Below are 15,659 nucleotides of genomic sequence, written 5' to 3' on the forward strand. Positions count from 1 at the left end.
GTGTGCCTGTGTGTGTGTCTGTGCGTGTGTGTTGTCTGAGCCAGCTGTTTACTTCATCTTGAGTGATCTTTTCTGGACTCTTCCAGCATGTGAGAGGAGTCCTCTGCCCACACTGACGTGTTTTGCATGGGAAATGCTTGGGCCTCTCATCCTGTCACACAAAAGATGCCTTCACTGAGGAATGTGCCTGGCATAAAGCAGGACATGAAATGACAGCAGTGCAGGAAGCCAGAACACAGCCCACAGCATTTGCTGGGATGATCTGCATTCAAGATGAGCTTGTCAGAAAATAATCACCTCTACAAGGGATGCCTCTGGCAGCCTGGGGCAGTAAAGGTCCATGATAAAAGCCAGCCCAACTCCTCACTTCCTCAGCCACTTCTCTTGCCTCCTTCTCCTTGGGAACCAGGTGAGTCGGAAGCTCCTTCTCCTTCTCTGATTTCTCTAAAAGGAAGTCTCATCTCAGTGGGCTTCTCAGGTGACACCAGCTTTGTTCTGGGCCAGATGTTGGGGCTGCTTGTCACGAGAAATGGAAGTGGGGAGAAGGTTAGGCATGGAGGGAAGCTGGGACTGTACTGAGGTGGCTTCTGGACTCAGGGGCTAAACAGTGGCTGCATAGGAGCTCTGTGGCTCTTTTATGGGCCCTGGCAGGACGAGGCCAAAAAGCTCTCATACATCTCTGCCGAGCCTCCACCTCCTGGCCCTGCATGTTCTTTGGCTCCCTCATGGTGTGGTGACAGGCTGCTCGTCACACATCCCCATGTTTTGCTTCCTCCCTACCCTCTCTCCCAGGTGAACCTCTGCCCCAAGACATGTCCTGCTACGACCAGTGCCAGCCCTGCCTGCCCTGCCAGCCCTGTGGCCCGACCCCGCTGGCCAACAGCTGCAATGAGCCCTGTGTCAGGCAGTGCCAGAACTCCACCGTCGTCATCCAGCCCTCCCCCGTGGTGGTGACCCTGCCCGGCCCCATCCTCAGCTCCTTCCCACAGAACACTGTTGTGGGCTCGTCCACCTCTGCTGCCGTTGGCAGCATCCTCAGCTGTGATGGAGTGCCCATCACCTCTGGGTGCTGTGACCTCTCCTGTATCACCAGCCGCTACTGTGGCCGCAGATGCCCACCTTGCTAAAGATACTGGCAACGGCCTCGGACAAGGACCCCCAGGAACTCAGAACATGATGCTGGACAGAGGATCAAGCTTTGTGGCATTGTTTTAAGGGCAGCTGACCATCTCTGGCTTGCACAGCAAGGGCAAGACTGGGCCAGCCTGAGCTCTCTGAAACTACGGCCAATGCCTACCTTTCCTCTCTTCCCCTCACACTTTTCCTCTTTTCTTTCGTGTCTTGTGCTTACTTCACAGCATGGAGTAATCTTCTTGACTGTCTCCCTTTGCCAGGCATGTTGACAGGTTGGTCCTGTGGGAACTTTGTCAACAGGAAAAGGGAAACAGATTCTTTGCTGCTCCTGTTTGTCCCTGCACTGGGGACCTCCACTTGGGTTGACCTCATTTCCCTCTTTAGACTCAGTCATAAATTGATGCAACCTTGTCTGTGTCCCTCCAGTGGTCTTTCCATCTGCATACTGACCACCGAGAGAGAATGACATTGCTTTGAGCGGCAATTAGGAGGAGGCATCATCACTCCTGTACAGGCATTGGAGGGTGGGACACACTGCAGGAAGTCTTCTTTCAGGTTCTGCCTCTTGAGGCTGAGGAAGACAACCCTAGTTACAACACAGGCAATGGCCATCAGTCCTTGCCTTGCTGCATCTCCTCTCAGAAATACCCCCTTGGCCCTGGAGCACGTCATGTGAACAGGAATCCTGACAACTGCTGTCCTCCAGAGAGGACCTGTGGGCATATGGGCTGTCCCAGGGAGGTCATCAGTCCCACAAGGTCATGGGGAAGAGTGCTCCTCTTGCTTTGGGAGGAGCTGTACTGGAGAAGGAGACTCAGAAGAATACGTTGCTAAAGGATGGCTGAAATTGGGAATGGGAAAATAGCCATGCGGATGGCCCACAGTCATCCATCCATCCCATCTCTCCATCATCTGATCTTGGGGCCATTGTCATCACACCTGGGCATGGGGAGCAGGGACAGCTTCCCCATGCAGCCCTATCCCCCTTCAGCACAGCATCTGGCATGGCCCAGTTGTTGCCAACCTCTTGGCTGAGGTGTTCACAAGTTAGTGTTGATATCGGCAACAGCAGGCCACGCACTGGAGCCCCCTGTCCCTCTGAACCCAGCACCCTCTCGGGTGAAGGCAGCCCCAGGACAGTGACTGCTGCTCAGACATGCAACACTGCTCTCTGTTGCCTTGCCTTCCTCCAGCACAGCTTTCCTGAGGCCCAGGACCTCAACGGCCCCACAAGTGCCACAACGCAACTCTGGTCCAGAAAGGTGCTGTGTGAGAGGAGATACCCCCAGCTCTGCAGAGACCTGGCAGTCACAGCGGGATTTGATTCTGCACTCAGCATGAATCATGAGCTGTCCCTGAATGGCCCAGGGCACGCACCAGCCCAACCACAGGGCACAGGTTGGAGTGCCTTCGCCCAGGCACCAAGCTCCTTCAGCATTCCCAGAGCCCTGGGGCTGAAGTGGCCCCGGTGCTTCGTGCAGCACCACTGCTCCCCACATTCAGGCCAAGGCCTTCCCTCATCTGCAGACCCTGGGACCCTGTGGTGTGGGGGTTTGCTGTCACACAGACCCCACACACTGCCAGCACCACAGGACCAGGGTGGAGGACAGGGTCATTCCTGCATGGGGTGAGGATGGGGGGCACCTCTCCCCAGTCCAGGTTCTGTGGGAGGCAGTGCTGAGTCCTATGGTAACACAAGGACAATGAGCATCAGGACCAAGCCCACCTAGACCCAATGCAACCATGGGTCCCAGCTCTGGCTTGGCCCCTGGCTCAGGGTCTCTATGAGAGCTCAGGCCTCATAGATGCTGATGCTAATTTGCAGGCACCAGGTATGCTTTTTCCACATTGTCCATCCCTCCTTTACCAAAAGCCCAGTAATGAGCAAAACTTGAGTCCTCCACAGATTTGATAACAGGCTATTTACAGAGCGCTTCCTGCTAAAGCGGTTGGCAGGAACTGTAACCCCAGAGAATATTCTCAGGCCAACAGAGAGCAAGCAGTTGGCAATCACCAGTGGGCAAGCAGCTGCAAGTGAGCCAGCTGCACATCATCAGAGCAGGTGAAAGGGAGATAGAGAAGATTTTCTCTGGCAGCTTGATGAGCCCCAAAGCAGTGGAGAAGGAGGCAGTGTCTGCCTCTAGTGTTAAGGTAAGGGCAACCTCTGGCATGGGGAAGGGAAGGAGAGAAGAGGAGAGGAGAGGAGAGATTCAAGTATCTTAACATCTTTTTTAAGTTGTGGGAGCCAGAACTACACGCTGCACTCTAGGTGAGGCTGCACCAATGCTAAGTACAGTGGCATAATCACCAATCTTGACCAGATGGTTATACTGGGTTTGATGCACCCCAGGATGTGGTTTGTCCTCTTGGCTGCCAGGGCACGCTGCTGACTCATAGTGAGCTGGCTCTTAACCAGCATCCCCAGATCCCTTGCTGCAGGGCTGCTCTCCCAGTTTATACTTGTGTCTGGCAGTGCTTCGTACCAGGTGCAGAATCCTGCATTTGATCTTATTAAATTGTATGCCTTTGATGATTGCCCAGTGCTCCAAATATCTAGATCCCTCTGCAAGGCCTCTTGTCCCTCAAGAGAGTCAACAGCACCTCCCAGTTTGGTATCATCAGCAGAATTGCTCATGGTGCATTCAACTCCTGCATGAAGATCACTGATAAAAATATTGAAAAGAACTGGCCCTAGAATTGAGCCCTGAGGCACGCTGCTGGTGACTGGTCACCAGCCAGACCTAGCCCTGTTCGCTACAACCCTTTGAGCCCTGCCGTTCTGCCGGTTCTTCAGCCAGCACATCGTGTACCTGCTCATCTCACAGTTGGACAACTTGTCCAGAAGCATGCTGTGAGGGACAGTATCAAAAGCCTTACTAAAATCCAGAAAAACTACATCCACTGCCTTCCCTTCATCCACTAGGCAGGTGACCTTATCATAGAAGAACAGTAGTTCCACAGGACTTTCCCTTTGTGAACCCATGTTGACTCTGCCTGATGACTGCATTGTGCTTTAAATGCCTTTCAGTTGCAACCAGTATAATCTTCTCCATTATTTCTCCAGGAACCGAGGTTAGGCTACCAGGTCTGTAGTTTCCTGGGTCTTCCCTCAGGCTCTTCTTGTAAATTGGGATAACATTGGCAAGCTTCCGGTCAGCAGGGACCTCCCTAGATCTCCAAGACTTTTGGTAGATGATTGAAAGGGGTCCTACCATAACATCCGCCAGCTCCTTCAGTACTTTGGCATGAATCCCATCTGGCCCCATGGACTTATGAACATTCAGCTGATACAACTGGTCCCTTCCGATTTCAGTGTCCACCAATGGAAAGTCACTTTTCCCGCAGCTGTTGTCCTCTGACTCAGAGGACCAGGCAGCTCAAGGTCTACCGGTACTGTTAAAGGCTGAGGCAAAAAAAGCGTTGAATACCTCCGCTTTTTCTTCATTCCCATTAGTCAGGTGGCCATCTTCAACAAGTATCAGCCCAATGGTTTCTTTAGGCCTTCTCTTGCTGTTAACGTGCTTCCAAAAAGCCTTTCTTGTTGTCTGACATGACACTAGCAGTTTCAACTCTAATTGAGCTTTGCCCTTTGTCCTGGTTTCAGCTGGGGTAGAGTTAATTTTCTTCCTAGCAGCTGGTAGAGTGCTGTGTTTTGGATTTAGAGAGAGAATAATGCTAATAACACACTGATGTTCTTAGTTGCTGCCAAGCAGTCAAGGACTTTTCAGCTTCTCATACTGGCCTGCCAAGGAGAAGGCAGGGGGCATCCAAGAAGCTGGGAGGGGACACAGCCAGGACAGCTGACCCAAACTGGCCAACGGGATATTCCATGCCATACGACATCATGCACAGTATATAACTGGGGGGTTGGCCAGGAGGTGCAGCAGCCCAGGAACTAGCTGTGCATCGGCTACGGGTGGTGAGAAATTGTGCTGTGCGTCACTTATTTTCTATATACTTTATTATTATTAATATTATTATTATTACTACTACTGCTACTACTACTGCTACTTCTTCTCCTCCGCCTCTTCCTCCCTTCCTTTCTGTCCTCTTAAACTGTCTTTTTCTAAAGCCAGGAGTATCAACCTTTTTTCTTTTCAATTCTGTCCCCCATCCCACTGTGGGCAGGGATAGTGAGCGAACAGCTGTGCGGTTGTTTTAGCTGCCTGCCAAGTTAAACCACCACAGCCTTTCATATCTCCTCCCTGCATAAGCGAACGACAGCTCTGTATTCTCCCCGCAAAGACTGACCTTCCTTCTAAAGATCTTGCAAGTTCTTTTTCCTCTTGAGCTCCACGAGGAGTTCCCTGTTCAGCCAGGCTGGTCTTCTGCCCCGCTTGCTTAACTTTCAACACAATGGAATGCCTGCGCCTGTGCTTTTAAAAGGTGGTTCTGAAAAACTGACCAGCACTTGTAGAGCAGTTTCTGAGGGGACAACCCCAGCATGGAACCTGGTGACTTCTAACACCAAGGGGAAGGCTCCTGCCCCACCAAAGGGCTTACAACTACAAAATAGGTTCACTGCCCACACAGCTAAAGAGGAGCCACGTGTGCCTTGAAGCCCTGGTTTTTTGAACAAGATCAAGGAAACAGGGCTCAAATGGGCTCACCTCTAGCAGCTGCATGTGAGCAAGGAAGGGCCTACAAGACATCATTGTGGAGAAGTCCCCAAAACCCTTTCTAGGACGTCAACGTGCTGGACTCCTCTGTCAATTGCCTGTACCCTAATGCATGCGGTATGGGGAGTAAACACAAGAAGTTAGAGATCTGTGTGCAGCTGCAGGGACACAATCACACTGGGGTCACGGAACCGGGGTGGGAAGTCTCCCATGACTGGCATGTTGCAATGGAGGGACAGAGGCTGCTTCAGAAGAACAGGCTGGGAAGACAAGGAAGGGGGCTTGCCCTTTCTGTGAGAGAGCAGTTGGAGTGCATGGAGCTCTGCCTGGGGATAGGTGATGCAGCAGCTGAGAGCATATTGGTGAGCATTAAAGAGAGCACAGGTAAGGGTGACATTGTAGTGCGTATCCGCTACAGGCCACCTGACCAGGAAGAGCCAGTGGATGAGGCCTTCTACAGACAGACAGGAGCAGCCTCACATTCACAGGCCCTGCTCCTCATGGGGAACTTCAGCCACCACAATATCTGCTAGAGGGACAACACAGCAGGACATAAGGAAGCCAGGAGTTTTCTGGAGTGCATGGACGACAACTTCATCACCCAAGTGAGAGAAGATCCAACAAGGACAGGTGTTCTGCTGGACCTCGTATGTACCAACAAGGAAGAGCTCGTTGGGGATGTGAAGATCAAAGGCAGCCTGGGCTGCAGTGACAATGAAATGGTGGAGGTGGTCAGGATCCTGAGGGGAGGGAGGAGGGTAAATAGCAAGCTCACAATCCAGGCCTTTGGGGCAGCAGGCTTTGGTGTCTTTAAAGGTCTGCTTGGGAAAGTCCTGTGGAGTAAGGCCCTAGAGGCTAGAAGGGCCCAAGAAAGCTGCTGAGCATCCCAGGAACACCTCCTGCAAGCTCAAGAGCAGTCCATTCCCAAAGAGCAGAAAGTCAGGAAAGCATGCCAGGAGGCCTGTAGGGATGAACAAGGAGCTCCTGGCCAAACCAGAACACAAGAAGGAAGAAAACAGGAGAGGGAAGCCAAGACAGGTAAGCTGGGAGGAATCCAGAGGCACTGTCCCAGCATGTAGAGATGAGGTTAGGAAAGCCAAAGCCCAATTGGAACTGAATCTGGCAACAGATGTCAAAGGCATCAAGAAGGGCTATGTGCCATACCCAAAATTGATTTTTCTCTTCCAGCATCATGCTGTCTACCCCATAATTTCCCAGTGGTAGAAGAGGGCCCACATAGCTTTGATTTTCAGCAGCATTGAAAAAACAAGGGACATCATAAACTTTGCAGGCCTCGATACCCAAATCTTGGGGAAGGCTGCTTAGTTGCATGGGTAAAAGATTTAGACTCTATGAAATCTAGCAGTGCAGCCCACCTACTCCCTCTGAGTGACCATTGGAGTGAGTTGGGAGGGAGAGAAAGAGAAAGACACGGGACGTCCTTACACAAGGAAGCCCTTGGGTGACCAGCCAAGGATTGTAGGGCTGGGAGCAGCTGGGCCCCTTCCTGTCAATGTAGCCACAGGCAACCCCACCAGCGTGCCCCAGGACAACATCACTTGCCTGCACTGCACCCCTCCGGCACCTGAGCTGAGTCGTCTGCTGGCACTGACACATTCCTGCCCCGGAAATCCTGGGGCCTCTCAATCCCAGCACTCAGAAGAAGCCTCCATGAGGGAATGGGTATGGCAAGAGCCAGGCAATGAAAAGGCGGCATCAAGGAAAACAACCACCTAGCCCAAGTTATTACCTTGGATGTTTTCCGTTCATCATGAGCACCTTAGAAAATTGCCACTTCCTTAGAAGCTACCTCTGGGCCTGGGTGTGTTGGGTTTGTGTGGCAAGGTTTTGGTAGTGGGGGGGGCTACAGGGGTGGCTTCTGTGAGAAGCTGCTAGAAGCTTCCCCTGTGTCTGATAGAGCCAATGCCAGCCAGCTCTAAGACGGACCCACCGCTGGCCAAGGCCTAGCCAATCAGCACCTCTGTGATAACATATTTAAGAAGGGAAAAAAACAAGTCAGAAGGAGAGCTTTTTGCAGCCGGAGATAGGAGTGAGAAGATGTGAGAAACTCTGCAGACACCAAGGTCAGTGCAGAAGGAGCGGGAGGAGGTGCTCCAGGCGCCGGAGCAGAGATCCCCCTGCAGCCCCTGGTGAAGACCATGGTGAAGCAGGCTGTCCCCCTGCAGCCCATGGAGGAAGGATGAGGGAGTGCAGAGATTCCACCTGCAGCCCGTGGAGGACCCCATGCCGGACATGTGGAGGCACCTGAAGGAGGCTGTGACCCCGTGGGAAGCCCACACTGGAGCAAGTTCCTGGCAGGACCTGTGGACCCATGGAGAGAGGATCCCACGCTGGAGCAGGTTTGCTGGCAGGACTTGTGACCCCATGGGGGACCCACGCTGGAGCAGGTTTGCTGGCAGGACTTGTGACCCCATGGGGGACCCACACTGGAGCAGTCTGCTCCTGAAGGTCTGCACCCCATGGGAGAGACCCACATTGGAGAAGTTTGTGAAGGACTGTCTCCTGTGAGAGGGACTCCATGCTGGAGCAGGGGAACGATGAGAGGAGTCCTCCCCCTGAGGATGAAGAAGCAGCAGAAACAACGTGTGATCAACTGACCGCAACCCCCATTCCCCGTCCCCCTATGCCACTGAGAGGGGAGGAGGTGGAAGCCGGGAGTGAAGTTGAGCCCAGGAAGATGGGAGGGGTGGGGGGAGGTGTTTTAAGATTTCATTTTATTTCTCATTCCTCTACTCTGTTTTGCTTAGTAATAAATTAGATGAATTTCCTCTCTAAGTTCAGTCTGTTTCACTCGTGACGATAATTAGCGAGTGATCTCTCCCTGTCCTTATCTCGACCCATAAGCTTTTGGTTATACCTTTTCTCCCCTGTCTAGTGAACGAGGGGAGTGAGAGAGCGGCTCTGGTGGGCACCTGGCCCCCAGCCAGGGTCAACCCACCACACTGGGGTAGGTCAGGGCCACCATAATAGTCAGCCCAGCTCCTTGATCTCTCAGCCACTTCTCTTGCCTCCTTCTCCTTGGGAGCTAGGTGAGTCTGAAGCCCTTTCCCCATGTCCTTTTTCTGCTCATGCAGATGTGTACTCCTCCATCCTATGCTGAGTCATGGTGCTGCTTGCCATGAGAGGGGGTAGAGGGGTGAAAGTCTCATTCAGAGAGTGTTTGGGATTTGGCTGAAGGAGATATTCTTTTAAGAGATACACAGCAGCCTCCTTGGGCCTGGCAACACTGGTAACTCTTTTGCCCCACTGCACAGTATCTATCTCATGGCTCAGCAGGTGCCTTTGAAAGGCTCATGGAAGGGTGACCGACTCATGGCAGGCTGCTCCTCACATGTACCTGTGCTCTGCTTCCCCTCTGCTCTGTCTCCTAGGAGCACTTCTGGACCTGAAACGTGTCCTGCTATGACCAGTGACTGCCATGCCGACCCTGTGGCCCGATGTCCGCTGGCCAACGAGCATCTCTCTGGAGCATTTGAATTCAGTTTACTCATGGCACCCTGTGCCGTGCCCTCACGTGAAGAACGTACAGCTGTCACTTTGCCTTCAAAAAAGGCAAAACCAGCTGAGCAGCCTTGGCAAGGGGAGGACAGAGGCAAGAGAAGAACCAGCCTGAGATGGGCAGGATGGGAATCTGTGCCCTCTGAGATGCATTTCTGAGACAACGCTGGCAGCAGGCCTTTACGGACAGGCTAGAGGATGTCACGTTACCCAGAACGCTCTGAGCCCTTTCTGGGGAAGCAAGAGAGCCTCGTGGGACACACCCTACTGCCCTCCCTGCCTTGCAGGGACCGTGTCAGCCTGCATGTGTAGCGCTGAGCAAGCGCGGCTGTTTGCTGCCTCCAGGAGCACAGCTCCGCAGCAGCCATCAAGGAGAAGAAGTGCCGAGCGCAGGCACCGACTGCAAGGAGGAGGTGGTGCTGCCGGTGCCGGTCGGTCGGGGGAAGGGGCGCGGGGCGCGGGGCCGGGCGGGGCGAGGCGGCCCCGGCGGTCTGAGCGGCAGCGCCCCCTGGCGGGCCCGGCCGGGGCTGTCCCCCCGCCCCCGACACACACGCCCGGCCCCGCCCGCCGCCGTTCCTGCTTCGTGGTTCGTGCCCGGCCGCAGCCCCGGCTCCTCTCCCCGTGTCTCCCACGGCGCAGTAATACACCGCCGCGTCCCCGCGCCGGGGCCGGGCGAGCCACAGGGCGCTGGACCGGCGGTCTGCCGCCACCCACAGCCGCCCCGGCGGGTCCGGCACCTCTTTGGACTCTTTAAGAGCGCTCACGAGGAATGCGGGGCCTCGGCCCGGGAGCTGACGGTACAAGTGGATGAAGTCGTAAGCCTTTCTGTTGGGGTGTGAGCAAGTGATGTTGATGCCGGTGCCCTCGGTGGTCTCTGCCGACGGTTCCTGCTGCACCTGGGCTCTGCCCACAGCCACTGCCAGAAAGCAGAAAAAGAGAGGGGAAAAAAATTTCAAAACCTGCTTTCTGCCCAGTCCTGCCTGCCGTTTCCCAGAGGAAATCCCCCAGAAGCAGCCAGGACCATACAGAGATGATGAGGTGCAGGGTTTCCAGAGGCTGTCGACATGTGCAGTAATGGAAGTGCCCATTAAGAACTGGTGGAGAGATGAATGTATGAATGAGAGTTGGAAGGGGGGAGTCATTGAGGGGAGAAAGGAAGGAGAAGAAGGGAAGGGAAGGGGAAAAGAGGGAAAGAGGGGAAACAGAGAAAGGGAGAAAGAAAGGGAGAAAGGGAGAAAGAGAGAAAGAGAGAAAGAGAGAAAGAGCAAGAAAGGCAAGCTGAGAGGGCATGAGCTCATGAAGGGCAGAAGAGATGCATGCAGAAGGGAGGATAGAGGGGGAATAAGGTTCAAGAAGGTTCAGGAGGGCCAGAGGTGGGGCCTGGGACCAGCGCTGGTCCCAAGCAGCCCCAGGTCCAGCGCCCCGCCACCACCGCCAGCCCCACGCACCCAGGAGCACCGCGGCCAGCCCCGCCAGCCCTGCGCCCCGGCACCGCCGCATCCCGCCGCTCCGCCGCCTGCACCTCGCTGCCCCCCGCCAGCCCCGGCTCTCTGCTCCGCCCGCGGTGCCTCCTCCCCTCCCCTCCCCTCCCCTCCCCTCCTCTCCTCTCCTCTCCTCTCCTCTCCTCTCCTCTCCTCTCCTCTCTCTCCTCTCCTCTCCTCTCCTCTCCTCTCCTCTCTCTCCTCTCCTCTCCTCTCCTCTCCTCTCCTCTCCTCTCCTCTCCTCTCCTCTCCTCCACCACCAGCTCCGCCCCGGGGCTGGGCCATGCCACGGCGATGCTCGGGGTCTCGACCGGGCTGAGAGTGCTCCGTGGCTCTGCACCGGCAGAAGTTTGGCTCCTGCCAATCCGACTCTCCCCATCCTCCAGCAACGACCCCTCAACAAGAAGAAGCTTGCACAGCGCCAGCTGCAGCCTGGAACAGCTGTAGGACCCTGACCAGGAGGTGGACCAGCTTCCCAGAGCTGTCTCTGAGCTCAGGGGCTGGAAACAGCAGCCACTGATGCCCTGCGGATGGCAGGGAGGAGGCCCAGAGCCTCCCTTCAGCTGCCTCTCTGCGCTCCCAGCACAATGCCTAAAAGTTGTGTCGTGGTAAAGGGGATGTGAGCACAAGTGTGACATGGGCATGCAGGGGTCAGGTAGGGCACCGTGAAAGGTACACAGTCAGAAGGCAGGTGAGAAGGGGCCTCCAGAGGTCATCTAGATCAATCCCACACTCAGAACAGATCCCATTAGATCAGGTTGCTCAAGGTCATATGCAGTCCAGCCTTGAAGACTTCCCAGGATGGAGGTTGCAAAACCTCCCTGGGAAACACCTTCCAGTTGTTGTTCTTTCTTTTAGGCTACTGCTTAATCTGATTTCTCCATATCCCAGCTGATGTCCATTGCCTCCACTCCTAATGCTGAGCACTTCCAGTGTCTTGGTCCATTTTCTCTGTCCCCTCTGATTCAGTAGTTGTAGAAGCAAGAAGGTGTCCCCTGAGACAGCTCTTCTCCAAGGTGGGCAGGCCCAGTTCTCTCAGACTCTCCTCACACATCATGTTTGCCAGCCCCCCTAATCAACTCGGTGGCCTTTGTTGGACTCACTTCACTCTGTCAATATCCTTCTTGGACCAGGGAGCCCCAACCTGGATGCAGTACTGCAGAGGTGGTCTCACAAGGGCCAGAGGGACAGGGTCACTTTCCTGCACCTGCTGGCCTCACTTTGACTAACACAGCTCAGGATGCAGTTGGTCCCGTTTGCTGCAAGGGCACACTGCTGTCTCCCGTTCAGCTGGGTGTCTCCTAAAACCACACATCCTTTTCTGTGCATCTGCTGCCAAGGCAGCCAGCCCCCAGCCTGCATGACCACATGGGCTGGTTCCTCCCTCAGGAGCAAAACCTTGCATGTGCCCTTTTTGGCCTTTGGGAGCTTCCAGTCAGTCCATTTCTTCATGGTGAGAACTTTTGGAGCGTGGTTGTCCAGCCAGTTTTCCACCCACCTTATCGTCCTCTTAATGAACCCTTGCATCTCCCTTTTGGTCAGAAAGGAAGTAAAGGAGAGGGTGTCAAACATCCTTCTAAACTCCAGGTACACATACCCTGCTCTCCCTTCTGTTCTCCACAGTGTCTGTCACCTCCTGAGAAAACATTGAGGTGGGGCCTTGGCTACACTGCAGCCTCAGCTCAAAAACAGCTCCACAGAGAGGGGAATCAGCCCTGGCTGAGCTCTTCCAGAAGAGCTCCCTGGCCCTCATCTCACCAAAGGCCATTACAGGGAAGGAGGGAAGCCCTCAACAGCACTGCCTCCAAGTTGGACCTGAGCCCAGGCAGGCAGACATTCAGGACAGGAGATGGTCTCAGGAACTTTACACACTGTGGACAACCCGTGTTGGAAAGAGGGTCAGATGACTGCTTTGGACATGCCTGTGGGACAGCATCAGGCTTTGGGGGATGTAGCTCAGATCCAATGTCCCTGCCCTCCCAGGAGCAGTTGCTGGGCACTCAGATGGAGAGTCCAATGTGGGGCATGAAAGTCTTTGTAGGCTGAAGTCCAAAGCAGTCATCAGCTCTTTGGCTTTCCTGTGAAAGACAGAGAGTCTGTCGTTCTCCTCAGAGCACAGCAATGCCAGGCTTCGTGTTCCGTGCATTCAGGACCTGTTTGGGACAAGGTCCCAGTCCCTTCCTGACACAGCACCAGGTCAATGAGTTGTACGTTTGACATTGGCTGGGACATGAGAGGGGGCACTCAGGGATGGCCAGCACATGGTCAGCAGGATTCCTCAGCCATTCTCCATGCCCATAAAGCAAACCTCATCCTTTTGAACTCCCTATCGCTGGGGAGAGCAGCTGTGGTGGTGTCTGGAGAGGCAGGGAGTGGGGACTGCCAGCCACGCTGAGGCACTCACAATATTGTGTACATGGAATTAAACTAGGGATCCAAGCTGGAGTGAAACCATCCTTGTTGGGACCTAAAATCGGCAGCAGTGGAGCATGAGCTTTGGAGGGGCAGGAAAAGAGGAGTCAGGAGGCAGGGGCTGCATTTCAGGGCCTCTTCCCTGGACAGATCTCTAGCAGGCTGGTGTCATCACCACTCAGCTGCACTCCGGCTCCTTCAGATCTTTTGAACCTGCTGCTCTGTGGTGTTCATGGACACAGTAGTGCAGAGTGTCCCTGCCATAAGCAGCACATTCCCTCATGATGAGGGACGCCCAAGGCTAAGGACACCTAGGAACAACAGCAGCAGGGCTAGAGCACTCTGGGGAAGGACAAGGCCCCAGGCAAGCACATGGCAATTTTTGTGTACTCACAGATGCACAGAGAGGGGATGAGCCAAAACCAGCAAGAATTTTTTTTCTGAGGGCAGTGTTAGTCAGGATGGGGTCAAAACCTAGCAGCACAACCCACACACCTGGGGAGGCAAGAACAAGTGAGCATGGGGGAGAGCTGAGGAGGGAAGGAAAGAGATGGAGGTGGCACATCTGCATACAAGCCATCCCTTGGGGGTCCAGCTAAGGACGGCAGGAGCTTCTTCCTGAGAACAGCACTGCAAACAGACCCAACACAGTGACGCAGGCTAACGTCACTTGTCTGCTCTGGACCCATCCAGCACTTGGGCTGAGCCTTCTGCCCATACTGCTGCATTCCTGCCCTAGAAATCCTGGAGCCTTTCACCCCAGCGCTCAGAAGAAGCCTTCATCAGGGAATGGGCATGGCACAAACCTGGAAATGAAAAGGCAGCAGTGTTGGAAAAGAAAGCACAGCCCGTATCATTAGCTGTGATGTTTTTGCATGCAAGATGAGCTTGTCAGAAAATTGTTACCTCTGCAAAGGGTGCCTCTGGTCCTGCAGCAACACAGGGCGGGTATAAAAGCCAGCCCAAGCCCCTGCTCTCTCATCCTCTTCTCCTGTCTCCTTCTCCTTGGGAACCAGGTGAGTCTGGAGCCCCTTCTCCTCCTCTTCCAAAGTGAGAGATTTCCTTGATGGACCTCTCAGCTGATACTGGCTCTGTCCTGTGTTGGGGCTTGGAGCATGTTACTACAGGAAAGAGATGTGGAGAGGACGTCTCATTAGGGTGGCACTGGGACAGGGCTGAGAGGACTTTTGGTTTACGAATTAGGATAGAGACTCCCTGGACCAGGCTGCTCTTTGTAGGGTGATAAAGTCTGTGTGGGTCCAGCTTCCAGCTCCCCACTCAGGAGTGCCCTTGGCTCCTTTGTGACACAGAAAATAGCGGGCTGCTCCTCACGCACCCTTGTGCTCTGCTTCCTCCCTGCCCTCTCTTTCAGGTGCACCTCCACCCTTAGAGACATGTCCTGCTACAACCAGTGCCTGCCATGCCGGCCATGTGGCCCGACCCCGCTGGCCAACAGCTGCAACGAGCCCTGTGTCAGGCAGTGCCAGAACTCCACTGTCGTCATCCAGCCCTCCCCCGTGGTGGTGACCCTACCGGGCCCCATCCTCAGCTCCTTCCCACAGAACACTGTTGTGGGCTCGTCCACCTCTGCTGCCGTTGGCAGCATCCTCAGCTGTGATGGAGTGCCCATCACCTCTGGGTGCTGTGACCTCTCCTGTATCACCAGCCGCTACTGTGGCCGCAGATGCCCACCTTGCTAAAGATACTGGCAACGGCCTCGGACAAGGACCCCCAGGAACTCTGAACATGATGCTGGACAGAGGATCAAGCTTTGTGGCATTGTTTTAAGGGCAGCTGACCATCTCTGGCTTGCACAGCAAGGGCAAGACTGGGCCAGCCTGAGCTCTCTGAAACTACGGCCAATGCCTACCTTTCCTCTCTTCCCCTCACACTTTTCCTCTTTTCTTTCGTGTCTTGTGCTTACTTCACAGCATGGAGTAATCTTCTTGACTGTCTCCCTTTGCCAGGCATGTTGACAGGTTGGTCCTGCTGGAACTCTGTCAACAGGAAAAGGGAAACAGATTCTTTGCTGCTCCTGCTTGTCCCTGCACTGGGGACCTCCACTTGGGTTGACCTCATTTCCCTCTTTAGACTCAGTCATAAATTGATGCAACCTTGTCTGTGTCCCTCCAGTGGTCTTTCCATCTGCATACTGACCACCGAGAGAGAATGACATTGCTTTGAGCGGCAATTAGGAGGAGGCATCATCACTCCTGTACAGGCATTGGAGGGTGGGACACACTGCAGGAAGTCTTCTTTCAGGTTCTGCCTCTTGAGGCTGAGGAAGACAACCCTAGTTACAACACAGGCAATGGCCATCAGTCCTTGCCTTGCTGCATCTCCTCTCAGAAATACCCCCTTGGCCCTGGAGCACGTCATGTGAACAGGAATCCTGACAACTGCTGTCCTCCAGAGAGGACCTGTGGGCATATGGGCTGTCCCAGGGAGGTCATCAGTCCCACAAGGTCATGGGGAAGAGTGCTCCTCTTGCTTT

General features: G+C 54.5%; 1 protein-coding gene and 1 pseudogene across 1 annotated transcript; both read left to right on the forward strand.

The window, feature by feature from the left end:
* Window positions 1–328: 328 nt before the first annotated feature.
* LOC129195386 (feather keratin Cos1-1/Cos1-3/Cos2-1-like) lies at window positions 329–1,127 on the forward strand. The gene is made up of 2 exons (XM_054801326.1): window positions 329–413; window positions 793–1,127. The coding sequence occupies exons 1-2, from the start codon at window positions 341–343 to the stop codon at window positions 1,125–1,127; spliced, it is 408 nt and encodes a 135-aa protein (XP_054657301.1). The 5' UTR covers window positions 329–340.
* A 12,920-nt stretch (window positions 1,128–14,047) lies between these two features.
* LOC129195380 (feather keratin Cos2-3-like) lies at window positions 14,048–14,865 on the forward strand (annotated as a pseudogene).
* Window positions 14,866–15,659: the final 794 nt, after the last annotated feature.

The sequence above is a fragment of the Grus americana genome, chromosome 22, assembly GCF_028858705.1.
Source record: "Grus americana isolate bGruAme1 chromosome 22, bGruAme1.mat, whole genome shotgun sequence".
NCBI lineage: Eukaryota > Metazoa > Chordata > Aves > Gruiformes > Gruidae > Grus > Grus americana.

Bases quoted from the DNA above. Each gene is read 5' to 3' on its own strand.
- LOC129195386 (XM_054801326.1), top strand. From the start codon at position 341: ATGATAAAAGCCAGCCCAACTCCTCACTTCCTCAGCCACTTCTCTTGC. The intron at 414-792 runs GTCGGAAGCTCC...CCTCTCTCCCAG, and splicing joins TCTCCTTGGGAACCAGGTGA to GTGAACCTCTGCCCCAAGAC.